At 39.6% G+C, this 24,837-nt stretch overlaps 1 protein-coding gene and 1 long non-coding RNA gene across 2 annotated transcripts in view; one reads left to right on the top strand and one right to left on the bottom strand.

The window, feature by feature from the left end:
* LOC309526997 (solute carrier family 22 member 4-like) overlaps window positions 1-18,737 on the top strand; it is a 48,587-nt gene extending 29,850 nt beyond the window's left edge. The window contains exons 5-10 of the mRNA XM_082213415.1: window positions 6,684-6,810; window positions 8,110-8,207; window positions 9,899-10,113; window positions 11,237-11,419; window positions 12,661-12,796; window positions 14,667-18,737. Of these exons, the coding sequence (XP_082069541.1) occupies window positions 6,684-6,810; window positions 8,110-8,207; window positions 9,899-10,113; window positions 11,237-11,419; window positions 12,661-12,796; window positions 14,667-14,751 (844 nt within the window). The 3' untranslated portion in view covers window positions 14,752-18,737. The remainder of the gene's footprint in view (window positions 1-6,683; window positions 6,811-8,109; window positions 8,208-9,898; window positions 10,114-11,236; window positions 11,420-12,660; window positions 12,797-14,666) is intronic.
* On the bottom strand, window positions 17,834-19,980 carry LOC309526998. The gene is made up of 2 exons (XR_014217042.1): window positions 19,857-19,980; window positions 17,834-19,601 (listed from the first exon to the last, which is right to left on the bottom strand). It is a non-coding gene; the product is annotated as an uncharacterized lncRNA (long non-coding RNA).
* Between the last annotated feature and the right edge of the window lie 4,857 nt (window positions 19,981-24,837).

Genomic DNA, 24,837 nt, shown 5'->3' with positions numbered 1-24,837 from the left:
TCTTTTTAGAGCCTGACTGACTCTGGTAGCTTGGTTGAGTGCATCCTGTGCCGGCTCTTCAGTGCAATTTTGAAATTATTTCTCGCCTTTCTTATTCTTTTTCCTCCAGCTTTTTTTATTGCCTTTTTTGAATCTTACTAGATGAGCACTCTTGTACAACCTTTCCCTTTCTCTAATTTTCTTCCATCCCCATTTTCTTCATAGTTACAACTAAAAATTTTCCTGAAATATCTGTTATAAATTACATAAAATAGACAATTCAGCTTGTTCCTCCAATAGTAGTCATAGAAAAGTAGTGGTTAAATCTATGTATACCTCATCTTCCGGATCACATTATATAATTTCACTTGGATACCTTCAGTATGTACAGTGGTACCTCGGTTTTCGAGCATATTGGAAGCCAAACGTTTTGGTTTTCGAACGTGCCTCCAAAGTCAAACAACTTCTGCTGCATTTTTTTCAATTTCTTCCATTGACTTTGCCGACCACCCTTTGCACCTCAGTTGTTGAACATTTCGGAAGAGGTACTGTCTTCCAGAACGGATTACGTTCGACAACCAAGGTACCACTGTATTTGATATATGTAGCCTATTTACTTGTTTGCAACTCTGACATATCTAGGCATAGTGAGGGATTGGGGAAGGCATTGCAAGCTTATCTTTAAGGGGGGAAATAGCTCCCTAAAAACCATCGAATGATCAAACGATTCTTAACACGGATGCTGAATCTAACTCAACTGCTAAAACCAGAAAAATATTGAAAACACATATGTACCTGTCTTGGACTGGGTGTGTATGTTTTGCTTGGTATTCGCTCCTGCATTACTGCTCAGTTTGGGATGTGATGTTAAGTTTATTCCAGCATCACCATTTGTAGCAGCTTAATGCTATAGCTATTTTCACTAGTAGGGTATTCAGATGGTGAAGTAGAAGAGCTACACTAGTTCTGCCCTCCATCTGCCCCTGTCTGCCCTGGTGCCCATGGATTTCCCCTGACAGAATTTTTTTCTCCAGTAGCTAGCAATATGTTGGCACTAAATATTTCAGTAATAATAGTTTTTTATTCATTCTATAGTTGGTGTCTGCTCCAAATAACATGAACAGGAGTATGGGCCCTTTTATTCCCCAACCCCACCCTACCCTCCAGCTAATATTTTTTTCATCTTCACTGAAAAAGCTGTTAAATTGATTCTAAAATGTGGTGTACAGCTCAAATGTTCTTGAGGGACATATCACATTTAATTTAATGTATTTATGCTAACTCATTTATCCCTTGTTCTCTCAGTACCCCATAGTTCGCACACACACTCTTCCCTGCTTCCTTCACCACCGCAGGGCTCTCTGAATCCCCCTACCTCTTCTACTCCATAGCTAACACTCCTTCCCCCCCACTACCTCAAGCCTTTCTGCACTCCCAGCTCTGTTTCTTTCTTTTTCTTGCATTAGGCCTTTTGTTTTGTTTACACACACACTTTTGAATACATTATCTGCTTTCCTTCTCCTGTTCCCCAAGTTCTGGGCGACAGAACATAAGGCATTCACTCTCCTAGAAATTGCACAGTGGTGATTCAAATGGTGGCTAGTTACAACAGGCTAGAAAAACTAGTACAGATTCTACCATGTAGACCTATTGATAACGGTATTTGACCATCTCTGCACCCACTTTTGATGTGCTTGAGTGAGGTGGGAACAGCTGCAAACAAGGGGTATTTTTAATTTTCTGAGAAGGATTCAGTCAACTTTTTAGATTTGTTGACTTGAAATAATGATTTGGCAGTGGCCTTAAAATTTCACTATTGTGAACACATCAGTTTCAGATGCTCTTAATATACAGGAGCTGTGCATTTTTAAAAGGGTTTTAAGAATCTGCTACCCTGTTAAGCAATTTTGCTTCATTGCATTTTAGTCTACAGGGAATGTGTATGGTGTCTTTTCTTCACCCATACTCCATTCCTCCCAACCTCAGACTACTTGTTTGAGTTCTACATAGGTGTCCTCCATCTTTAATCTTGTCCACCAAAGCCCTCTCCCTAAGTTTCTGGTGGCTGATGTTTGATGTGTGTTTTTGCTAGGAAGAAACTTCTAAAATGAATTCCCCACTTTAGCTGCTGAAACAAAAATGTGGTTCAACCTTTGTCCCAGCTGCTTTCTACTCTGCTAATCAGTTTGCCAGTTTGCTGAAGGGTAAAGCTGACTGTTAGAGATTAGAAATGTGCCTTGGGGTTGACCTGACTCCCTGAAATGTCCTACTTTTTAGCCTTGGTTCCACAAAAATAAAATAGCAGATAGTTTTAATCAAAAACCTGCTAGCTACCATATGTATTGTTTCCTGTGGTGGTTGCACTAGAGAGTTTTCCCTTTAGTTACTTCTTGTGTCTTCATATAGTTCTTCCTTCCACTTCTAATTTTCCTGCTTTTTGTTCCTGCAAATCTTGAGTTGTTGAGCTCATAGCTAGCCAGTGTCCATGTGATTCAGCAGCTACAAAGTAAGAGACCACATTTTATAATGGGCCACATTTTTGAAAAGACTGTCACAGGTATCTGTAGCAAACTCCCCAAAAGAGGTACTCTCCTTTTCCAGTTCTGCTGGCCAAATAACATAAGATTGAAGGAGATGGGTTGCAGCAATCTGAGATCTAAGTGGAATCTCTCTTTTCCAGTTTGCCTGATACACTTTAGATGTGAAGCTAGTTTCTTGGAAGATGGGTATTTATTGAAACAACTTTAGGGGTCCCAGAATAGAAAGTAATCTTGGATGGTAATTATTAGACAGTATGTAGGCTGTAGGAAGCAGACTTTGGCTTGAGTGGCCATGTTATTATGCTCAGGAAACAAAATGCACTCTCTCTCTCCTCCCCCCCCCCCTTTGGAGGAGGGTTAATTTTGTGTTTTCCATGCATTCTTCCCTCATGTTCACTACAACTCTTGGATTTTCATGCATTTCAGCCTTGGCCATTTCAACACTTGCTAATTCCCCTGTGTGTGTACACAAAACTACCCCTCTTAAGTGCTCTTGGATATTTCTCTTTTGGCTTTCAGTTGCGGTCATTTCCTTTACACTTTTTTTTTTCAAATCAATACAAATTTAAACAAATTCTCACTGAACTCGCTTCTGGCTGGTTATGTGGTTTCAGTATGAAAAGAGATTATATATATACTTATATATATATTTAGAGTTATTTTGTCCATGTCTTGATGAAGTAGCATACAAGAGAGTGGGGACCTATTATGCTTAGCTTGACGCTCAGATAAGATCTGTGATGTGAAGTGAGTTATGCCAAACAGACAACTTCTCAACTTATTTTCATGTATAGATCTGAACTTGTAGAATCCTCTCTCAGTGAACAGCCTCTGTTTTAATATTAAGGTGATAAAGAGAATGTGGTTTAATGGTTTTTATAGGTTTAAGCAAATTAATTCACTTTGTTACAGAAATGCCTTACTACTGCCTTTTTTATTATTTTTCTCTTTTGTATTAAACAAAAACATCCCTGCAGGCAAGCACCTGCATGTATAGGGTTTTGAGCTCTGTGGACTGGACGTTATAGGAAATAGGGAGCTTCAGACCTCTTGTGTCTCCATCCAGCCCTTTTGCTCTGAATGTCTGTATGTATTAGTCACCCCATAACATACATTCTCTGGGCAACATTTTAATTTATATTTTATTGTATTGTATTTTCTTTATTCTTTGTAAACTGCTTTGAGACCCATATGAGGGGCAAAGTGGTGTATAATTTAAAATAAATACATAAATAATAAACGTACAATAACTTAAGTTTAAAATAAAATACAACACTAAATATACTAAAGCTCATGTTCCTCAAAAGTTTGCAAGGAGCTGGATGGGAATAAGGGACATGCACATAGACCTCCCATTTCCTGTCGGAGCTTGGTTCTCCTTCTGTGCACATACGGTGGGGTTTGGATAGAGGAACCTGTGCATTATACCATCAGGATTCCTGAACAAGAAAGTATTGCGCTCATGAAATAAAGCTGTTGTGAAATTCTTTCCTCTCCCCCCTTGGTTGCTTGTGGAAAATCAGTCCTATTTTATATTGGTTAAATTACAGTGCAGACCAGTTTGTTTGCAGCAGAAATCTAAATACTTGTTTGCTACAGTGTGACATATTTGTGTCTGGAAATAAGCTCCATTGAGCTCAGTAGGGCATGCTTCTAGTAAATATGGCCTGGATACTATGCTTAGTATCACTGTGTTTTGAATTTACTATGTTTAGCATTTAACAGTTGTTCTTAATTAAAACTAATGTTTTTATCTTACTTTGGGGACATTTTGGTTGAAAAGTGGCATTTATGCATTTTTTAAAAGTATGTGGGAAAGATGGTTCTTTTCAAATTCCCATTGGAAATGTATCTATAAGATGATACCGTACAAAAGCCCCTGACATGAGATCAGATCAAAGTGCACTTGTAAGAAACTATATTTTTTTCTTTTATGGTCATGAGTGGCCACCTCATTCTTTATCAAGCCTTCTAGAGATGGCAGACGTGCCCTAACTCAGTGATGGAACACTTGCCATGCATGCAGAAGGTCTGAAGTTCCTAGGCAGGGATAGGAATGTCCCCTAGCTGATATTGTGAAGAGCTATTGTGAGTCAGCATGGATAATTACTGAGCTGGATGAACCAATGGACTGACTTGGTATAAGGCAGCTTCCCATGTTCCTTTTCACAGATTTAGAAAAAGCAGTGTCTACTAGTAGTATTCATCCTTAGCATTCCAGTCCCATAAATGCCTTGGGTGTTAACCCTATATAAAGTTCCTAAGCTTTGCAAGTATTTACAACTGTTACCTGGCCAATTAATGGCCCATAGAATATCATGTAAGGGGAAAGCCTTGCTTTGGTCCATACACACACACACACTGTGTGGCACCACCCTACTGCATAAGGAAGGGGGAGCAAGAGAACCGGTGGCTGTGTAGGGTTCAGATCAGTTCTTTGCCAGAATAGAGGAATGGGCCGTTATTTTGTGCCAGCTTATGATGACTTCTGTGAACAGAGGAATCCTAGTAAAGGAACAAGTAGTGTTTTGGGGTATTATCTATGAACAAATCAGCAAAATAGAAAACAAATCCATAATGATCCACAGGGATAAAAACATCTTTCTGTTGTCAAAATCTTAGAAAGTCCAAATGTGAAATCCTAGTATTTGGTTTGTACATTCTATATATTTCATCTCTGTTATAAAGGAATTGACATTTACATTAATATCTGAGCATTTGGAGGGGGGGGGACAGCAGTTTCTTATCATTCAAAACTTTCTACAGATACTAGAATATCTAATTTCTGAAGTGTTTTTCTGTAAAGAGGGACAATTTCCCCTGTGAAAGAAAGCAATGCCACAACTTATGAGAATGATATTTCAACCTAAATGAATAGTAAGCATGTACTTGCCTTAATCACACGCACAGTTCCTGGCTAACTTCATTTGGATTCTGCTTGAGAAGCAGCCATGCCCACAAGATGGCACTACTAACACTTCCTCATTTTGCAAAATTTCTGCTGCAATTCAGTTTTGCAGGTTTTTGTGCTACTGCAAAGAATGCCCTCAAAATGTCAAAGCAAGCTCTTCCTCCAAATTGTAAATGAGCATTGATGTGTACACACGCCATGCCCAAAGCATTTTTTGAACTATGATTCATTTTTTTAAAATGTATGTAAGCAAGAAAAAAGCACTCACGAAGCCTACTTCTACATTACATCTGTACAGTTACCATATTACTAATGTTGAATCAGGACCAGCATCACACTACAGATATATTTCCAATAATCCCTGCTGTAAGTGGGGTTTGCAGTCTGCGCAAATCCCAGCTAGGTTTGCAGTCAGCCCCTTTTGGAAGGTATCCTCAGTTGCAGCTCAGCATAACTTCGAGCCAGGCTGCAAAGGAAGGAAGAATTTGGAATGCCCTTAAGAGTGCACTCCCAAGTCTTTTCTTTGAAGTTGAGTCACCTGATGTCACAACCTGAACTGTTTGACAGGTGTGCCTCCCCACTCACCTGCCAAAGTGACCCGCAGGAGATTAGGGAGTTGAAGTTCTGACTGCTGGATGGATCCTGTTCTCCACCATTGGTATACAACCTTAGTAATGGTTGTTGTACATTAAAGCTGCTGTTTAAACACGCTTTCAGTTTTACTGAAATGTAGTATTATTAATACTGAGGCAAATGTGCTTTAGAACCAGACTATTTGGCTTTTCCTTTTACATGGGTCACTGGTTTGATCCCCATATGGGACAACTGCATATTCCTGGATTGCAGGGGATTGGACTAGATGATGCTCTCAGGGTCCCTTCCAACTCTACAGTTTGATGATACTCTTCTAAAGCATTGATCTGCTCCGTACCATTGCTGAAACAGATCTGATTGTTTTTATTTAGCATTACATTAAACGAGGAATACCTTTTTATGATTTGTGGCATATAAAACATAGCCATGAGGTAAGAAGAGTTTGACTCACCTCGCCCTCATGCACCTTTTTGATATGAAATACAGACCTCATTCCCTGCATAACACACAAACAGGAGAGACATGCATAAAACACACATAGCCTGCTCAATCATATCTACAAACTCCAACTAAGGAAGTAATTGGCTTACAAAGTTCCTTTGAACCAGCAAGTTCATAGTTTTAAAAATATCAGCTTGATTATTTGACACTTGTTTCAGGCTTATTCCTGAGTCTCCCCGGTGGTTGATCTCTCAAGGAAGATTTGAAGAAGCTGAAATTATTATTCGAAAGGCTGCCAAAATAAATGGTGTTCCAGCCCCAGCAATACTTATAGATCCTGTGGAGGTAAATATTTCCATGTGCTCGACTACTTTGTGATCCTTCTTTGTAACTGTTTCAAACGGGTTTTGTGGTTACAATAAGCCAGTATAGTAAACAAGCCACAGCTGGAACATTTGTCATACTAATAAGTAGTAAATATGTGCCACTGGCAGTTGATGGCTCATGCGGTCCTTACACCTATTATTACTTTCAGGGCCAGCTCACCCATGAGGCCAGGTGAGGCAATCACCGCCAGACATCAGGATCCCCAGGGGCAGCAGATCCTGATGTCTTTCTTTCTTCCCTGCCTTGTTCCCTCACCCCTTCTTGCCTGGCAGAGAGGGGGGCACTATTTTAGGGTCTTCCTCACCTGTCAAAATGTCTTGGGCCAGCTCTGATTACTTTATCAGCAAGAACTCTCTTAATTTGCTGAAAGATAGTTGTGTCTTGTTTGCCTGTTCTTTGTGGCAAGATCTTTGGATGCTTTCAACAAAGAAGTAAAAATAAGAATCTCAGTTTGGTGGCCAATCATTAGCTTTGAAAAATATTTTCACTGAGATAAAATGGCTTTTAGCTGAGATAAAATGGTTTTTAGCATTAGATTATTATTTTTTAAGTGGCAGCCTGCGACTTTCTAACCTGTTGCTAATGTGTTAGTAAAATAACTCACTTAAATTCCCTCAGTCTCTGAGCAGTGTTGTAGAAGCATGTGCAAGGGCCAACTGGTTGCTCTTGTCTGCTATGGGCAAAATGATACAAGTCACCTGATTCCAGGTGGCATCAAGTGATTGACAGGTGGGCCGTCCTGCCAGCCTATCAGAGTTGGCCCATGAAGGGTAGTGATAAGGACCTGACCCACTGGCTGGACCCAGTTCCCCACTCCTAAGTGAGTTGAACTCATCTAGCTTTCTAACGTGTAACCCTCATCGGCACCTTACGTTGAATTCTGAACTTGGTTCCACCAATGGCTTTACTATTGCTAAAAGAAAAAGGCAGAGCTGGACAATTCTAGCCTTGTGTTCATTTTACACATAAAATAGGTAGCTGACATACTGCAGTGAAGAACAGAATACATTTGATACAGGACCACTACAAAAGGGGAAGAAGTCAGACTCAGAAATGTAATGATGTCTAAGAACATATGTTGGTGGATTACCTGTATCTTAACAACTGATTTCCAGCTAACTTGAATCCTATTTCATGACTTCAGTTTTTTTGCACCACCGCCCTGATCACAATTGTTTCCCATTTTGGGTACTTGGGGCTTTTAAGCTTGTTTTGTTTTTGGGAATCATTTTCACTTTCTTTTCCCCCACTCCTAAGATACAAGATATGAAGGCCAAGCAGCAGCAAGGATTACTTCTGGACTTGTTCAGAACCCGAAATATTGCAACTATCACTGTCTTTTCTCTTCTCTTGTGGTAAGTGTGTGAATGTTTCTAAAGCACATAAGGATCAAGGGAATATGGACACTGCAAACCATGTATGAACTGAGTTGTTCAAATTCCCACCTAAGTGTTTAAATAGCAAGTTCAAATTCAACATATTGCTCAGCAGTCTACTGCAATTGTGGGAATATTTAGTTTCTGCATGTTTCTAGCCTCTGCGTTATTAAATGGATTCCTTATGAAATTGAGGACAGTGATGGGGCTACTCCCTTAATGCATGCAGAAGTGCCCCAGTAACAACAATTATGTCTGGCAATGTTCAATAAAAGAAAAACAGTCAAGGAAAATAGTCTTTTTAAAAACCAAAACAAACCTAATAATTGCCCACTAAAATTCTTCATCCTGGCAGGTCAAATACCTATCAGAATAAAAATGTCTTCACTAAAAAGCAAACAGCTGAGACAAACGAAGAAATCAAATGGGCCTCCCAGGTCAGGGAATTCCAAAATAGCTGCTTCCTTGTTCTTTGCACTAAAACTACTAAACATTCTTGAACAAGATGGAAACAAGAGGAAAAAATGCACCCGCTTGAGGTACAGTAAGTCCACAACTTACACAGGGTTTACGTTCTGAGGATCGTGCCTAAAGCCAAAATCACATATAGTAGAAACCCACTGGGTTCAATGGCAGGTGGGATTGTCAAAATAATTTCCCCAGAACCATGCCTCCTTTCTGCCCACCCCCTTCTTTTTGGCATGCATGTAAAGCTGAATGCAGACAAGTTAAATGTTGTGGGCTTAGTATACTTAGCTTACTAAATGGCCATTAGGAAATCCAGACCATTTTGAAGATTCAGAGCTGTTACTAATGAAAGCACTTCTTACAAAGAGCTGTAACAAATGCTGGCAATGCATGGATATGGGTAACTGAGTCAGATAATGAGTATCTATTAGACCACATTTCATCTTCAGAGTAAAGTCCCCTCAGTTACATAGCAGCTGCAGAACAGCCACAAAAAATAATTCTCCCTCCTCATGAAAATCTCATATAGTGCAACTCAGGCCTAGGGAATCTTTGACCTGCCACATGTTGTTGGATTACAATTCCCATCATCCCTGACCATTGGCCCTGCTGGTGGGGGCTGATGCCCTTGGAATCCAACAACAGATTCTCCACTCCTGGCTTGAGACCTTGGGTAACAGAAACCTGATAAGGTTGCTACCTTCCTACATATGTCAGGATTAAAACCTAGAAAATTTCTTTCCATGGCTGGGCCTAGTATAGAGGCTCTTATTCAAAACCTCTTATTTCAAACAAGAAAATAAAATCAAAGCTAGAAAATGCCCAATGTGTCTTAGCTATACCTTTTGGAGGGGCAAAATTTTGTAAATGTTACTACTTGCCTCTGACTGAGAGTAGTGCTCAGTGACCTTTGGTCTGATTGGTAAGGCAAGTGTTATGCTTGTCTTCTGGGATGAAAGCATTTTATTTTATTTATTTTCAAAATGTGTAGAGCACTCTGTATCTGAATATGGATCTAGTGCAGTATACAAAAAAGTTTAAAACCACAAATACATTCTAAAACAAAGTGTTACTACATGGAATGGTAGCGTAGAAAATAACTAGCTATTGTTGTATTGGCTAATACTTTGAACATCAAGGCACATTATTATTATTATTATTATTATTATTATTATTATTATTATTCTCCCTTCCTATTCCAGGATGTTTACATCTATTGGCTACTTTGGCTTGTCACTCAACACCCCCAATCTACATGGAGATGCCTACCTCAATTGTTTCCTGTCAGCAGTAATTGAGGTTCCAGCCTATGTGATTGCTTGGCTACTGCTCCGAACCTTACCTCGGCGTTATTCAATAGCTGGCACCCTTTTCTTGGGTGGAGGAGTTATTCTGTTCATTCAACTGGTACCTCCAAGTATGAACACCCACCAATGCTATAGATGTGTTGATATTTGACCGTACTGTGCAAGGCAGGGGTGGAGAACATTTTTCATTTCAATGGCCACATTTCTTTCTGGGCAACCTTCTGAGCACCAGATGGCAGTGTTTAGGCTGAGGCAAAAGTGTGAAGCATAAACTATATATATTGGGCTACATGCAATGCTCTATCCTCCATCTGGGCAAGCAAGAGGCATTAACAAAGTTCAAGGACATATTCCAGGCAGACAAAAACACTTAAGGGTGTGGAGCTGGGCCAGTGAAGGCCGTGGTCAGGGAAGTGTCCTGAGAGCCACACATAAAGGCATGGAGGGCCATATTTGGCTCCTGGGCCTAGGGTTCCCCACCCCTGGTGTAAAGACTCTGCTAGAGGATTGGGTATTGGAAAAGACCAACTTGAGCTAAGTATCCTTGAGTTTTGTTTAGCTCCATTATCCTAGTCGCTTATCCATGTTGCAAGTTAGATTATGGACTTGCTTCCTCTGTACTTTAGGACGTATCATCATGCATTTATTCTAACAGGGATTTGAAGCATGGAAGCTTCACTTCCTAGTCCTATCTATGTGCATAAATGAAAGCTATGTACCTCAGAGGATGACTGGACCAGGTCCTTGCCTTCTTAGTGCCTTCATTTACTTGCACCCATGCAGAAAACGACAAGTCTCTCTGGTTGGTAGTGATGGTGCAGCCTTCAGATGTTTTGAACCACAGCTCCCATCAGCCTTGTCTAACTCTGGCAAAGGTTAATATCATGGATGAAGGCACAGCTCTTAATGGCCCTGCCTATATAACAAATGTGCAATGTTAAATAGTTAAGAAACTTATTTGGTGCATTTAATGCTATTATGGTTAATTAGATTTTCTACATTTAGCTATTGGAACTACTATACCTGCAGCTTAGTCTCAGACCTGTTGTGTAAATCAAGTATTTACAGGTACCACTAACCAACAAGGCATATATGCTGACATGCTGCAGTGCTCTTAGCAACATTTAAAACAGTTTGTAGGATAAGTAAGAATAGTTGGGATAAAAGGAGGATTTCTGGAAAGGTGGTGAATAACAGTAGAGGTCTTATGACTCTGTTTCTGTTCCTCTGCAGACCTCAACCTCCTGTCTGTTATCTTGGTGATGTTGGGAAAATTTGGCATCACGTCTGCCTTCTCTATGCTTTATGTTTACACCGCAGAGCTCTATCCAACCATAGTAAGAAACATGGCTGTAGGTGCCACCTCCATGTCATCCCGTGTGGGCAGCATCATTGCTCCTTACTTTGTTTACCTTGGTAAGAAGTGTCCTATCATTTTAAGAATCTTGCAGTTCACTTTTCTGTCATCTCTAGGTAGCTGTTGCATAAGTTCAATTCTGACTGCCTTATCCGTGAGTCACTCCTTGCTTCAAAGCACTTACCCTCAAACTTCCAACATGCAGTAGTGTAATTATTATTTATTATGCATTTGAGCTATGTTTTTAAAACAACCTTAACTTCCCAGTTCCCATCTAATTTAGGATTGTGAAACTGAATGACCTTAAACTAGGGATGGATAATCTGACAGCTTTGTTTACACTTGGTTTTTATTTTTTTTAATGACCTTAAATTCAGTTTGTAACATTTTCACATCAGTTTGCTTTTTTTTTTTTTTAGTTCTCATGAAAATTCATCAGCATTTTAGTTCACATTTCTCCTAATATACATTTTGCAAGCAATTTCCCCTCATATAGCGCAATTTTTGATTACGCTTTTACCAATGTATATATTTTTATGCAAACTGAGTATGTATATATTTGTGTGTCCCCCCCCCTTTTTTTTTTTTTGTTTGGAGAACTGCAAAATTCAGAGAAGTATGAATTTTGAAGGATAACCACATTTCAGTTTGCATATTGTTTCAGGAAGTCCAAATTGGCTAATTTCATGCTAAAATATGAAATTCTCCCCACCTACCCCCGTCATATCTTGAAATATTCACTGTATTTTAACCTAGCCTACCTCATAAGAACATTGTTGAGGATGAAATGGATAAACCCATGCATGCTGCCTTGGGGTCCGTAGAGGAAGGACAGCATGCAAAGATGATAAAGTAACAATCAAGTCGGTGGAAGAAGATTGGAAGAAATTTAAAGATTACTTACAGAAATATTGTAAAATTAATGAATGATAGAATGATGTTGGATAGAAATTAAGTGGTTTCTGTAATGCTTTAAGAGAATATGAAAAAAGGTCTATAAATGGGTAAAAGCTTAATGGTAAGGATTTGCTGAACTAATAAATTTAAGTGGAATACAAAAAAGGGAGGTATGAGGAGGTCCGGGGAAATAAGCTTAATGAAAATAAGAAACGGAAAATTAATGTGTTTTTAACTGTTTTTATTTTGCATTTTTCTTTTTATTTTTCCATTTTTTATTGTAATGTGTTAAAAAATCTTAATAAATATCTTATAAAAAATATGATAAAGTAATAATCACTTCAGTTCTTCTGTAACTATATTGGAATATAATCTAAACTTTGGAACTTCTGTCTCTCACCAGGTGCCTATGATAGATTTCTACCTTATATCGTCATGGGCAGTCTGACTGTGCTGATAGGGATTCTCACCCTGTTCCTCCCAGAGAGTTATGGGAATCCTCTGCCAGAGACGTTTGAAGAGATGCTGCGAGTTAAAGGGTAAACACATTTCACTAAAATAAAGCTCCCCCTTGCATTGTATTTTTGCAGTCATGGAGTATAATGAACTTTTGGCCTGGAGGCAGAATGTCAAATCTACTTAGATACTATGCAAGCTTCAACAGGATGCTAGGAGCTAAACCAAACCATAAAGGAAAATAAGTTTGTTTCTTTAAGGTTCTTATATACTACTAGGTACTTTGCCCCTGCTTGCTCTGCTAACCAATCCCTCTGCCTTTCCCAAATGAACACTCCAGAATAATAGAATTGTAGAATTGGAAGGGACCCCAAGGGTCATCTAGTCCAACCCTCTGCACTGCAGGACTCTCAGCTAAAGCATCCATGACAGATGGCCATCCAACCTCTGCTTATAAACCTCCAAGGAATGAGGGAGACCGTTCCACTGTCGAACAGCTCACAATGTCATATTTTTTTTCCTGATGTTTAGAGCATCTACTTCCCACCCCAGTCAACTACTAAGCTTGCTTTTCACCATCCTAATTCTAATTCTGAAGCCACTTCTCTCTTTTATTCTGCATCTCCACTTTTTACCCCATGACCCTACTGCATTCTTCCCCTCCTTTTGTGGAACGACCCCACCCATGGTAACCTCTGGCACCTTCCTCCTCCCAAGCATTTAAACTGCAAAGCACCCATCTTACTTTCTGCCCAGTTATGAAGCCACCATTGCCTCCTTTCACCAGAGGTACTGCCCCTCCCCTAGCACCCCATACACCCCAATCATGACAATAATACTACTATTAAGATAAACCAGTGTTACTGTTAGGGAATACAATGTTCAGATTGTACATAATGTATTAGAAATCACCCCAGAATCGGCCCTACTAAACATCTTCCAAAACATTTACATCACAAAGAACTCATAACCCACCTACTTTCAGCAGCCAGAAACATCATAACCAGACACTGGAGAGACCTGTCAGGAGTAAGCATGGACCAATGGTACCAAATAGTATGGGAAACAGCCCTACTAGAAAAATTAACCAATAAACTGAAACTGACACAGAGACAAATAGAAGAAGATGCCTTTATTACATACACAGCCTAACAAGACAACGACAAAAATCCACCAACAGCATACAAATCAATATGGCTAACCTGATCCAAAACACTCACCCACCCCACTCAAACATGAAAACAAAGTTCACCACAGCCAATCACAAATGAACAACCACACCCTAGGCCAACCCCAACCTCTGTCACCACCAAAGGAAAACAAGCAAATAGCAGAGAACCTGCACAAATGACACTGACACAAAACCCCACACATACATTAAGTAAAATAGAAACATTGCCACCCGACCCCACGCCCACTTGGCTTTCCCCCCTCCACCTCTTTCCCCCTATTCTTCCTAATGTAACACTAATGTCTCAACAAAGGAAACTGATCTGTAAAAATGTTACTTGGAAAAGAAAAAGAGAGAGACGCGGCTAATACTTTTGTAAACCAATAATTTTTTTAATAAAAATACATTTTAATCTCAAAAAAAAAAAAAAAGATTGTACATAATGCTTTCTCATTGTGGATGCTGAAAAACAAAAGGATGTATCTGAGTGAGGACATTGTCTTAAATGCTCTCCTTCAGCAAGTGTCAGTTCTAAAATGACCCCAGTGCTCTTGCAGCTTGAGCCTCTGCATGCTTCCTCAGAAGTAAATCCAACTCAGTTCAATAGATCTTGCTTCCCACTAAGTGTGTTTAGGATTGCCTTAATTGGATTACAGATGCTCTTTGCTGAAATATGGATGCTTGGACAAAATTGTATTGTAGGAGAGTTCCTGTGGGAAAAATATAAACCAGTGCTTTGCTGTTTCTGTTTCTAATGTATGTAATCTCCTGTTTATTTTCAGATTCAGAAATAGAAAACACACCTACAAAATAGGGAGTTCAAAGCAGAGTGAACTGAACTCCAGGACTATGAGAACATCATTGTGATCATATATCTTTGCCTTTTACTGAAATGAACAACCAGGACTTGTTAAATTGCAACTATGAAGATAAATGAAAAAATTATTTACCATACTAGGCAGCAGTTGTCCTAATAATCTCATGTTTCAGAACACTGGTGTACCAAATGTGTGGGTTTTTATGCTAAGTCATTGTCAGCATGTATAAAGCTCCTCCATCTTTTTTTTCTTTCTTTTTTGTGCCTTGGTTTTGGGGTTTGTTTTGTGAAGCCTTGAGCACATTTTTTTCATCTCCTTGGGATTTATGTAGTACTGTATGTACATTTTAAGAGCAGGCCATCAATGATGGTTGGACGAAGTAGAGGTAATTACTGTAGAATCTTCAGTTGTACTTGATGGCACATCAAGCTGCCCTGAATCCCATATTTCACTTTCAAAAGGCCCTTAAATAGCTGGATGGTACTGAAATTAATGGAGCTGTTACTAGAAAGTACTTTGAGAACCAAGCTTCATTTTCTTACACTAACTGGAAAATCTTGAAAAGGAACAGAATTTTAATAGACAACACTTTATCCCCAATAAATCATAGATGTAAAATTTTAAAGCCATTTTTGAAAATAGACACATTCTCTTTAGAGTCTATGCCATTGTCAGGAGGTTTGTACAGAAAGCAGTACTGTATATCAAAGTACTTGCAAGTTTTATTCACTTCAATGAAGCCCAGGCCCGGCAGTGTTTCTGGAGACTGGGCCTTGCAAAAAAAAATTGACAGTGCAACTGTGGCTGCAAACCTATATACATTTGTTTGAGAGCAAGGCCAATTGAACCCATTGGACTTATTTCAGAATAGATATATATAGGCTTCAGCTGAAAGCTTGCAAGTTGCATTTCCTATTGTTATGCCAAACACTCTTATTCCTCCTAAGTACCTAGCAAATAAAAGTTAGTTCAATATAATTGCTAAATTAAATTTTCTGTAGCAGATAAAATTATTGGAACTGGATACAAACCAACATTTAGAGAGAGACACTGGTTTTTCTGGGACCAGTACTACTGCAAACCAGATCTTAGGTTGCACTTGTGCCATTCTGCCACAGAAATCCACTGTGAAGCTGGAATCTTCTAATTTTTTATATTATGCACACTGTAAATTTCTATATTTAGGACAAAGTAGAAGAAGTATTTGAGTAAGGGAAGACTTCATTACCTAAAACACGTTTTGTTGTTTCCTTAAGAGATTTTGAGCACATTTTCTGCTGAGAAATGAATACTGGTGAGAGAGTTAACAAGTCAGGTATTGATTGACATTGAGATTTGTGCCAAGTAAAGTTCATGTATAGATTTCAATTACCCACTTAACAGTGAAATTATCTGCTTGGAATATATATTAGATAATCTACTGGTTTGTTGCCTCAGAATGAACAATTTCCTAGTGCAGATTTTGAGGACCTAGTCATATATACTAGCAGCCCTTTTGGGGGAAGACCATGGTATGTCTGCTTCCATGCCGCAACTTCCACAAAATACAGTCCAGCTGAACTTAGAATGATCAAAGACTGAAGTAGAGGGACCTTTCTTGTCTATTTTTAAAGCCTAAACTTACCAATGCACCAGAACTCCACAGTATATCGCTGCTATGTTTTAAATATGGTTAGAACCTGCTTCATGACATCACATCTAATCCATAATGGCAGGGAATGTGGCAAGGTGATCCTTCTTTTGCAGGTTCTTGGCACCCAGTTCTCTAAAGGACTATAAAGATCTGGTGCTCCACATTCTATATGGGTGATCACTGCCCTTCTTTAAACAGCAGGGGAACAGCTGGCTATGCCAGAGTACTTAAATGGAAACACCTTTCTGATTTTGCAAGTGGCCTAACAAATGTTATTAATGTTGCAAGCCCAATATTTCACCATTGCAAAATTAGCCAGTTTTTTTCAGAAATAATTTTATTTGCCATATGAAAGCCTATACCATTGATACACCATTGTGCCAAAACTAGGTACTCCTTTATTTTCTGTGCATTATGTATGTGTATTTTTCTTAAGGGGGGGGGGTTGCCACAAAAAATATCCCTAGCCCCATGTGTAGCATGGCTTGGTTGTCTTGGTTGCTGGTAAGGTAGCCAGTTTCTGAGCCAGAGACTGTAGTCGTTGCTTTTATATGTAAATATTTGGCAACATTGTTTCATGGTCTTGCTCTGCAGCAGAAATTCCAAACGCAGTCTTTCTGATTAGGTTTTTTTATATATATATGGAGCTCTTGATCCTAATAGATTTCTCAGCACACTCTTAACATCTGTAAAGGATAAAATTGTTTACATGCAGTTTGGCAATATGTACCATGGCATCTTTTTATGTATATATTTTATACAAAAATAATGGATTCTTATTCTGTTTTACACTGTTGTAACTGTCACTATTTCTAACATATACACTTTAATATCACTCTCTATATATTGTGGTATTTTTGTGGAAGACTTTGTTTTGCCAGTGTTTCTGTAACAATTTAAAGTTCTCTCAATTTTTAATTGGGCAAATTCCAATGTAGCTCCATAGGCACTGCTTTTAAAAAATCTTTTGGAATCTTAAAACATGAAGCTGCACTTTCTAGAGGATTGTGATGTGATATAAAATAAAGGCCTTTTCAAAGGGACCAGTTCTGTAAAGATTCCCCCAATATTGCTTGATTTGACTAAAAGTTCTTGGGGTATATTTGCCTTTTAAAGTATGGGTGATGGTTTCATAGATAATGAGATCAGTTATGTTACTAAAAGCTGTGACTGTCAAGGTCTGCTTGCTGCCATGCAACACGGCTACTGGTCTGGAGAGATTTTATTTAGTAACTACATACAGTATGTGGTTGAAGAAACCCACCGTAACATTTCTATGTGCTTTGCTATAAAAACTGTAGGGGCTTGGGGACTGGAATGAATTTTTATACTAAGTCTTTACAGTATTGATCCTAGAAAGAGTTGCTTTTCCAAGGAAAATGTACATTCTCTGCCAAATGATGATTCCTCTCAGGGATTTGCCAGGTGGTATCTGCGGTAGTCCAAAGATTGTGAAAGAAAGAAGGATCAAGATGGAGAGACTTCTGTTGTTGGCACCTTATTTTATTTTATTTTTCTTTCTTACTGTAAATCTTCCAGAAGGTTCTGGCAAAAGCTTTAATTTACTTTTGTGGGACTATTCTATCTTTTTATTACAGGGCTGTACAACTTTGACCCACTTGGCAAAATACAGCCAACCAGCAGCTTAATCTGCCTGTTTTTGCTGCCTGCCTGGGATGGCGCAAACTATAAAGATAACAGGCTCCTAGTAGGCTGTGTATGGCTCTGCGGTCACAGATTTAAGTTGTGCAGACCTGTTCAGCTGCAATCTTTGTAAAGTGCCTGCTGGTCAGGTTGGGCCCAGGATAGTTCTTTATTAGAAGGGAGAAATGTTTGATCAAAGTATTTCTACTAACCTGAGTGGAAGTCTCCCTTTTCTTAGACCTTACCTAGCTGCTATCTGAGATGCCCCTCTCCTTTCCATGTTATATCTGAATAATGTATACACTGTTGAGATCTACAAATGTTTTGTGTGTGATTTTTAAAATATGCTATGCATCACCATGTAGCAGTTGCCTCTTTATTTTTCCATATTGGCAGGAAAAAAAGAAATACAATTGCACTGACCAGTTTCCTCTAGGTATAAAAAAAAAAATCTCTTTCTAAGATATGGTTGCAAGACCAAAAAAACACTGTGTAAATACTCAGATATAGTGTTAAGTAAGTGGGACAATGAGAGAAACAAACCAGTACAAATGTCCTCACCTGAAAATGGAAGAACTGGTATGAATTTGCACTGAATAATATAGATAGACCTGTCAGTATGAAGCATTATTCTAATTGGTTCTAGTAAAGGCACTACAGTTACTGTTCCACCATGTTCTCAACCTTTGTTGCATGTTCTTTGGTATAATAAATAAATAATAAAGCCACAAAATAAAGCTACTGTGATTACCAGAGAATTTGCTTTTTTGGTCTGAAAGTGGGGAAGAGAAGTAATGAGCATTTTGGAAGGCTCTAGTCACTTTTTCCACCATTAGAATTTTTGATTCCCACAATTAACTTGCAGAATTGGAAGAATTCGTGCATGTGTCTGTTAGTACATCAGATACGTATTCCAGAATCCAGCAGCAGCCATTGCATCCACAAATTCCAGAGGATTAGCCATGTCATTCTGTTTCATGATATGATGAAACAGAGAATCACAGCACTATAAAATTGGAAGTAGCTTAAAGACCATCTAGTCAACAAATGCCTGTGATTCTTATTTCCAGACTGAAATAGGGTTACAGCCTTAAAATAATTTTATTTATACATTTAATATTGCAAATCTGTACTCTTCTATCTGAGTATCACTGCAATATGTACTCCAGTATGCAACAAATGTGATTGCTTTTTGCCAGGTACAACCAAACAATTGCATCTATTTTCACAGTGAATCTTAGTAAAATCTGTCCATTTCCACACACTCCAAAACTTCAATTAGCCACTTCTTGAACCTTGGTTGTTAAAGCTCCAAGTTTTTACTAACACTGCAATACAGTCTTGCCTGCTAACAAAAAGTTAATGATAAGCCTAAAAACATCCATACTGTTCTCATCTTAAGTCCAGTTATTGGCTACAAACTTGTTGCTAACTCATCTATGTTAAACTTGAGTGTAATAACCCATGCCTAACGTTATTGGGAGTTCCATTGTACTCTCCCTGATGTCAGTGAGAGCATGCCAAGTTGGGAGTAATTTCTATTGGTTAATTGCCAAATCCAATTCTAAATTGAGCAGAGGACCATTCACCCATCACTGCTTAAAGGTTTGTACAGTGGTGCCCTGCAAGACGAATGCCTCGCAAGACAAAAAACTCGCTAGACGAAAGGGTTTTCCGTTTTTGCGTTGCTTCGCTAGATGAATTTCCCTATGGGCTTGCTTCGCAAGACGAAAACGTCTTGCACTTTTTTTTTAAAGCCGCTTGAAGAGGCGCAGTTGTGACGGACCGTGCTTCGCAAGACAAAAAACATCACAAGACGAAAAGACTCGCGGAACAAATTCTTTTCGTCTTGCGAGGCACCACTGTATTGTGTTAACTCAGGTTTTCTGTAGCTGTCTGCCACAAAACTTAAGGTTTTTTTAAGTGGTATTAAAATTTTATGAAAATAAATACTTACGTCAGTTTGCACCATTTTCCAACCATTCAGAAATCCAGGTTAACAGGATTAACATATACCCTAGCTTAATTAATCAGCTTCACCATATGGTTGGAGGCTACAGTTGCTGTCCTAACATGTAAGCAAGCAGCTGCCTTTCCCATAGCTCTGGGTGGTTGGTGAGCAACTTGGGTTTATACACTAGAAAAAATGTTTTTATTAGATGACTAATATACTAAATAGACACACAAATATAAAATATACCTTCATTGTTTATTCAAAGCAAATATTAGAAAGAAATCTTTGCCATGCCTGAGAAATTAAGACCCAGTTGCTTTATTGAACAAAAGCGCAATGAAATGGCCTTTTTTCTAGGAGTACTCTTATCAGTGCTGTTGAGCAATTTTTATTGTGAGCTCGGATGTGACAAGATAAAAACAATGTGTGCAGACTTCATTGTCGACGCACAGAAAATAGAGAAGATAAACTTGCTGTCTAGTGAAATCAAGCTATTCAGTCTTTGAAGATATTCCTGACCTTGTTTAGTTGTGCAGCCTTCACTGGCAAAGGCCTAATGTTGTATAGTCTGAGTTTCTGTTTTGAAAAGCTGTGGAGTTTTTCCGTTGGATTAAAGCATATCTATATCAGAGCTATCTTGTGCTTTGTCAAATATGTATACAATGAGGAGCTTTTCATGAGACCCAGTAAAAAGGTATGTCTTCCTCATAATTGTTTTTGCATCATTTCAGCCTTCACAGCATTTTATTATGGCTGAGTCTGAAATTCTAAATAACCTTTTAACCCTTATGCAGGCATCTTGTCCTGTCCATTTTTGCAGGAACTGGAAATCAAAACAGCTCCAGTTGGGGGCGAGAGAGGTTTTCTAATTCATGTTGCATTTTCTGAACAACTCCAGACCATACCCCAGTTTAGATGACACATATTATGGCTTAGTTCAGCACAGCAGCAAAATGACCGGGAAGGAGTAAAGCAGGCACAGTCTTCTGGAATCCACATATGTGCACGATGTGTAAACCAGGAGTGTCAAATACAGCATCAGTGCTCAAAAAGTAAGGCCCAAGCTAGGCATGATTCTCACACAGCAGTCCTATGCATTTCTTCTCAGAAGTAAACCCCGCTGAGTTCAATAGGGCTTACTTCCAAAAGTGTACACAGAATTGTAACTGTTTAACCCCCTTTCTATTTTTTGTTATTAATTTTAACTAAAACCATCCATGTTACTGTTTTAGCAGAGGACTAATAGGGATTTTCCTTAATCCAACTGTTTTTTCCTCACTCAGAATTGCCTCCCAGCTGCTTTTTGCCTCACAAGGAAAAATAGCTGGGTACCACTATTTCCCCCCTGCATGTGGACATGCAACATAGGGGAGATATCTTCTGCAGAAAAACAAGGGGAAGTGAAAGTGGGCTACCTTTGGTTTAAGCTACCCTTTCACCTGGCATTCCTCTAATTCACTGGAAAAGTGGAGTGTGAGGCAGTGAGCATTAGATGTAGCTTGGACCAAAGTCCAAGAAGCCAGCATATATATTTTTTCAACTTTACCCTCAATACATTATCTTTCACCTGCTATTTTAAAGGCCAAACAACAACAAAAATCCTAGTAAAATCAATGTAAATTGATTTTTTAATGTAATCATTCTTTTTTTCTGTTGAAATGGGTGGTGCATACTTTATACATAAATGTCAAGGTAACAGGTTTTTCTGCCCTGAGGACTGTACTACATGCTGATGATTATGTATTCAAGCACTAATCTGTGTGGCTTTACCTTTCACCTAGTAACTAAGAGAAACAGGTTGGAATTTTTACAGCCAGACATGCAAAAGGTATTTTTTGGACAAATGTTTTGTGGAAGCATCACTCTATTCTAATAAAATAAAGTATTATTTTGAGAACTAAACCATTTTAGGTAGCTGTTTGTACCTTGGCCCCAAAAACATTTAGATTCTCTGCCAACAAATTGGACAGGACTCACTAGGTCTTAAATGTGATGCAATGCACTCTAGGTGATGATTGCAGGCAGCAACACTTGCGGCTCCATTGTCTCCAGAGGTCTTGCAACATTGCCTTTAGGCTCATATCGTACTTTTTGGCTATTAAAGCAATCAAAACAAAATGTTAGCAATGCACTGCTGAAGTAATTATCTGCAAAATAATTTATCCTTGTTTGACTTAGATATAGGTGGAACCAATAACAGACCAGGAGAAAGCACCCTGCACTTTAGGCTTGATCATTCAAAGCTTTTTCAAGGTCCCTGACCACAAGAAATAAATTATTCCCTATATGATTATGAAACCGTAGAACTAATGTATCTTTTCTGCTTAGACTTTGGTTTAGTTTTGTGGGAATGGACACATTTGTGCCCGATCCCAGCTAAATTAAAATCTAGGATTATTCCATTGATTTCTATGGGAAACTCTCACTTCTGCCCCTGGATACATTTAAAAATAACTTTGTTGTGAACCAGGAAATATGGCCAGACAATAAGACAGTTCTCTGTGCACTTTTTACATAGAAACATCTCCCACCCACACCTTTCTAACTATTCCATTCCTTTTCCGCTCGTTCCTGATTTTCTGTTGCTCCCTTGCCTCCCCACAGTCACTCAGCATTCTATACGTACTAAGCACGATCAGTCCTCATTGGGCTATTTTTCTTCTCCCCACCCCCCAAAATAAGGTTCCTCCAAATCTGCCAATATATCCCCATTTTAGCTGTGTAAGCGCAAGGACCCTGAAGGCTGGAAGTAGAATATATCACGAAGACAGCCTAGCAAAGAGTTCTCAATGAAAGGGCATACTTGCATTCTGCAAATACATGGTAGAGGGGGGTGGCAGAGGCAGGAGAATTAATCAGGAAGTGAACCAGAGGAAGTGGACAGAGACATTTTTTCTCCCTCACAAAAAAAGAGAACCAACTCCCTCACAAAAAAACTCAGAACCAAACTTAAACTTGGTTCGCAATAGATTCAGGATGCTCAGGATATAATTAAATGTGTGGAGCTGGCTACCACAAGCTGTGATGGGGATCGCTTGGGAAGATTGCTTTGAAGGGGGCTGAGAAATCTTACAGCTCATTGCAGCTGTGTGGAACCCCTAGCTACAAAGGCAGTATACTCCTGAAAAGCAACTGCTGAGGAGGAGCAGCAGCAGTGACTTGCCTTCATGCCCTACTTCTGGGCTTCCTAGAGGCAATTAACTGCTATGGAAAGCAAGATGGATAGAGTAGATGGACCTTTTGGGTCTGATTCAGCGGGCCTTCTCTTAGCCTCAGCTAAAGAAGAATGTAGTATAAGCAGATGGATGCTACTCATCAGCAAATTCACAATTAAGGCGAACAAGATGTTTCCATTTTCCATAATATACCGTATTTTTTGCCCTATAGGACGCACTTTTTCCCCTCCAAAAATGAAGGGGAAATCTGGGTGCGTCCTATGGGGCGAATGCAGGCTTTTGCTGAAGCTTGGAGAGCGAGTGGGGTCGGTGCGCACTGACCCCTCTCGCTCTCCAGGCTTCAGGAACACATCCGCAGCCTAGGCAGCCCTACGGGAGGTCCGGCAGCGATGTCTAGGCTGCGGATAGCAGCCTGCCGCCCAGCGGGCGGGGTGCCCTGAAGCAGAGCGCCCCCGCGCTGGGCAGACAGCCGCAGCGTGGGGAGCCTTGCAGGAGTTCCCCGCAAGGCTCCCCACGCTGTGGATAGCAGCCTGTCGCCCCGCAGGGGGGGCGCCCTGATGCAGAGCGCCCCTCACGCGGGGCAGACATCGGCCAGCCCCACAAGCTCGGGGGACAGCAGGGAGGTGCAGCGCCGCCATCCCACTGTTCCTCGACCTGGTTCTGTTTCCCCAACCTGCTTTTGGGGGGGAAATAAAGGGAAATTTTTTTCCCTTTATTTCCCCCAAAAAAAACTAGGTGCGTCCTATGGGACGAAAAATACGGTACATCTGCGCAGAAAAACATACATGTACCAGGGGCATCAGTATAACTGAAACCGTTCTTGGGAGCAGGTTACCACAACCCACTGAGCTTTGACCTAGAGTTATATGTTTAGGATTACTAACTCCCCCTACTTTTAACTTTCTCGTAAAATCTTGCCCTTGTGCTCTTTTTTAATCTAAATTGTTTTATTCAAATGCTTGATTATCATAGCCACATGCAGTGCCTTTGATTTTGAAGCAATGTTGATCGGGAACTCAGCCAGAACCCAAACACCCGCAGATTTGGTTGCATCATGGAAAAAAGAGGTCACATGTCTCACGATGTGAGAGAACTTCAAAAAGAAAGGAAAATGTGAATATTAGTCATGGATTTGTTTCAAAAACAAATGCTGGAACCTAGAGAGATGTGAACATGGGGGGGGGGGACACAGTAAGAGCTCAGAACATCTGTGGCACCAGGCACCACAGTGTATATTATGTTGAAATCTCATATCATTTTGATAGTTTGAAAGAATGTCCTAGTGCTGAAACATGGTCACATTTAAAAATCCCTATATTGCTAAAATCCCAGCACAGTGATTTTAAAGAAATGAAAATCTGAAGCTGACAAGTGCATATACAGAGCGACAGGCTGCTTATACCATGAATGGGGAGTTACAGACCCAAAGTCTGAATGAAGCCCTCAGGCACTCCTAAGGTCACCCTGTCCTGTTCCAAATCCTCCTTATGTGCTTTAGTCTAGCTGGAATGTGTCATTGAAACCTGATAATGCCTCTTGCTTGCCTGGATAGAAGATAGAGAAGTGTTTATGTGTGTAGAAACTTGACTATTGTGCAGCTGGAATACAGCCTACTGTACAAAGGCAAGTCACAAATCTTGCTCCACCCACTTTTACCTCTGGCCCTGCCCACTTTTGCTTTTGGCCACACCTGCCACTGGCATGCAATCTCCGGAAGGTTGCTTACTA

This window comes from Podarcis vaucheri (assembly GCF_965113315.1).
Source record: "Podarcis vaucheri genome assembly, chromosome: 2".
In the NCBI taxonomy this organism is placed as follows: domain Eukaryota; kingdom Metazoa; phylum Chordata; class Lepidosauria; order Squamata; family Lacertidae; genus Podarcis; species Podarcis vaucheri.
Note: the sequence above shows the minus strand (reverse complement) of the source record. Positions and strands in the feature narration are given on the sequence as shown.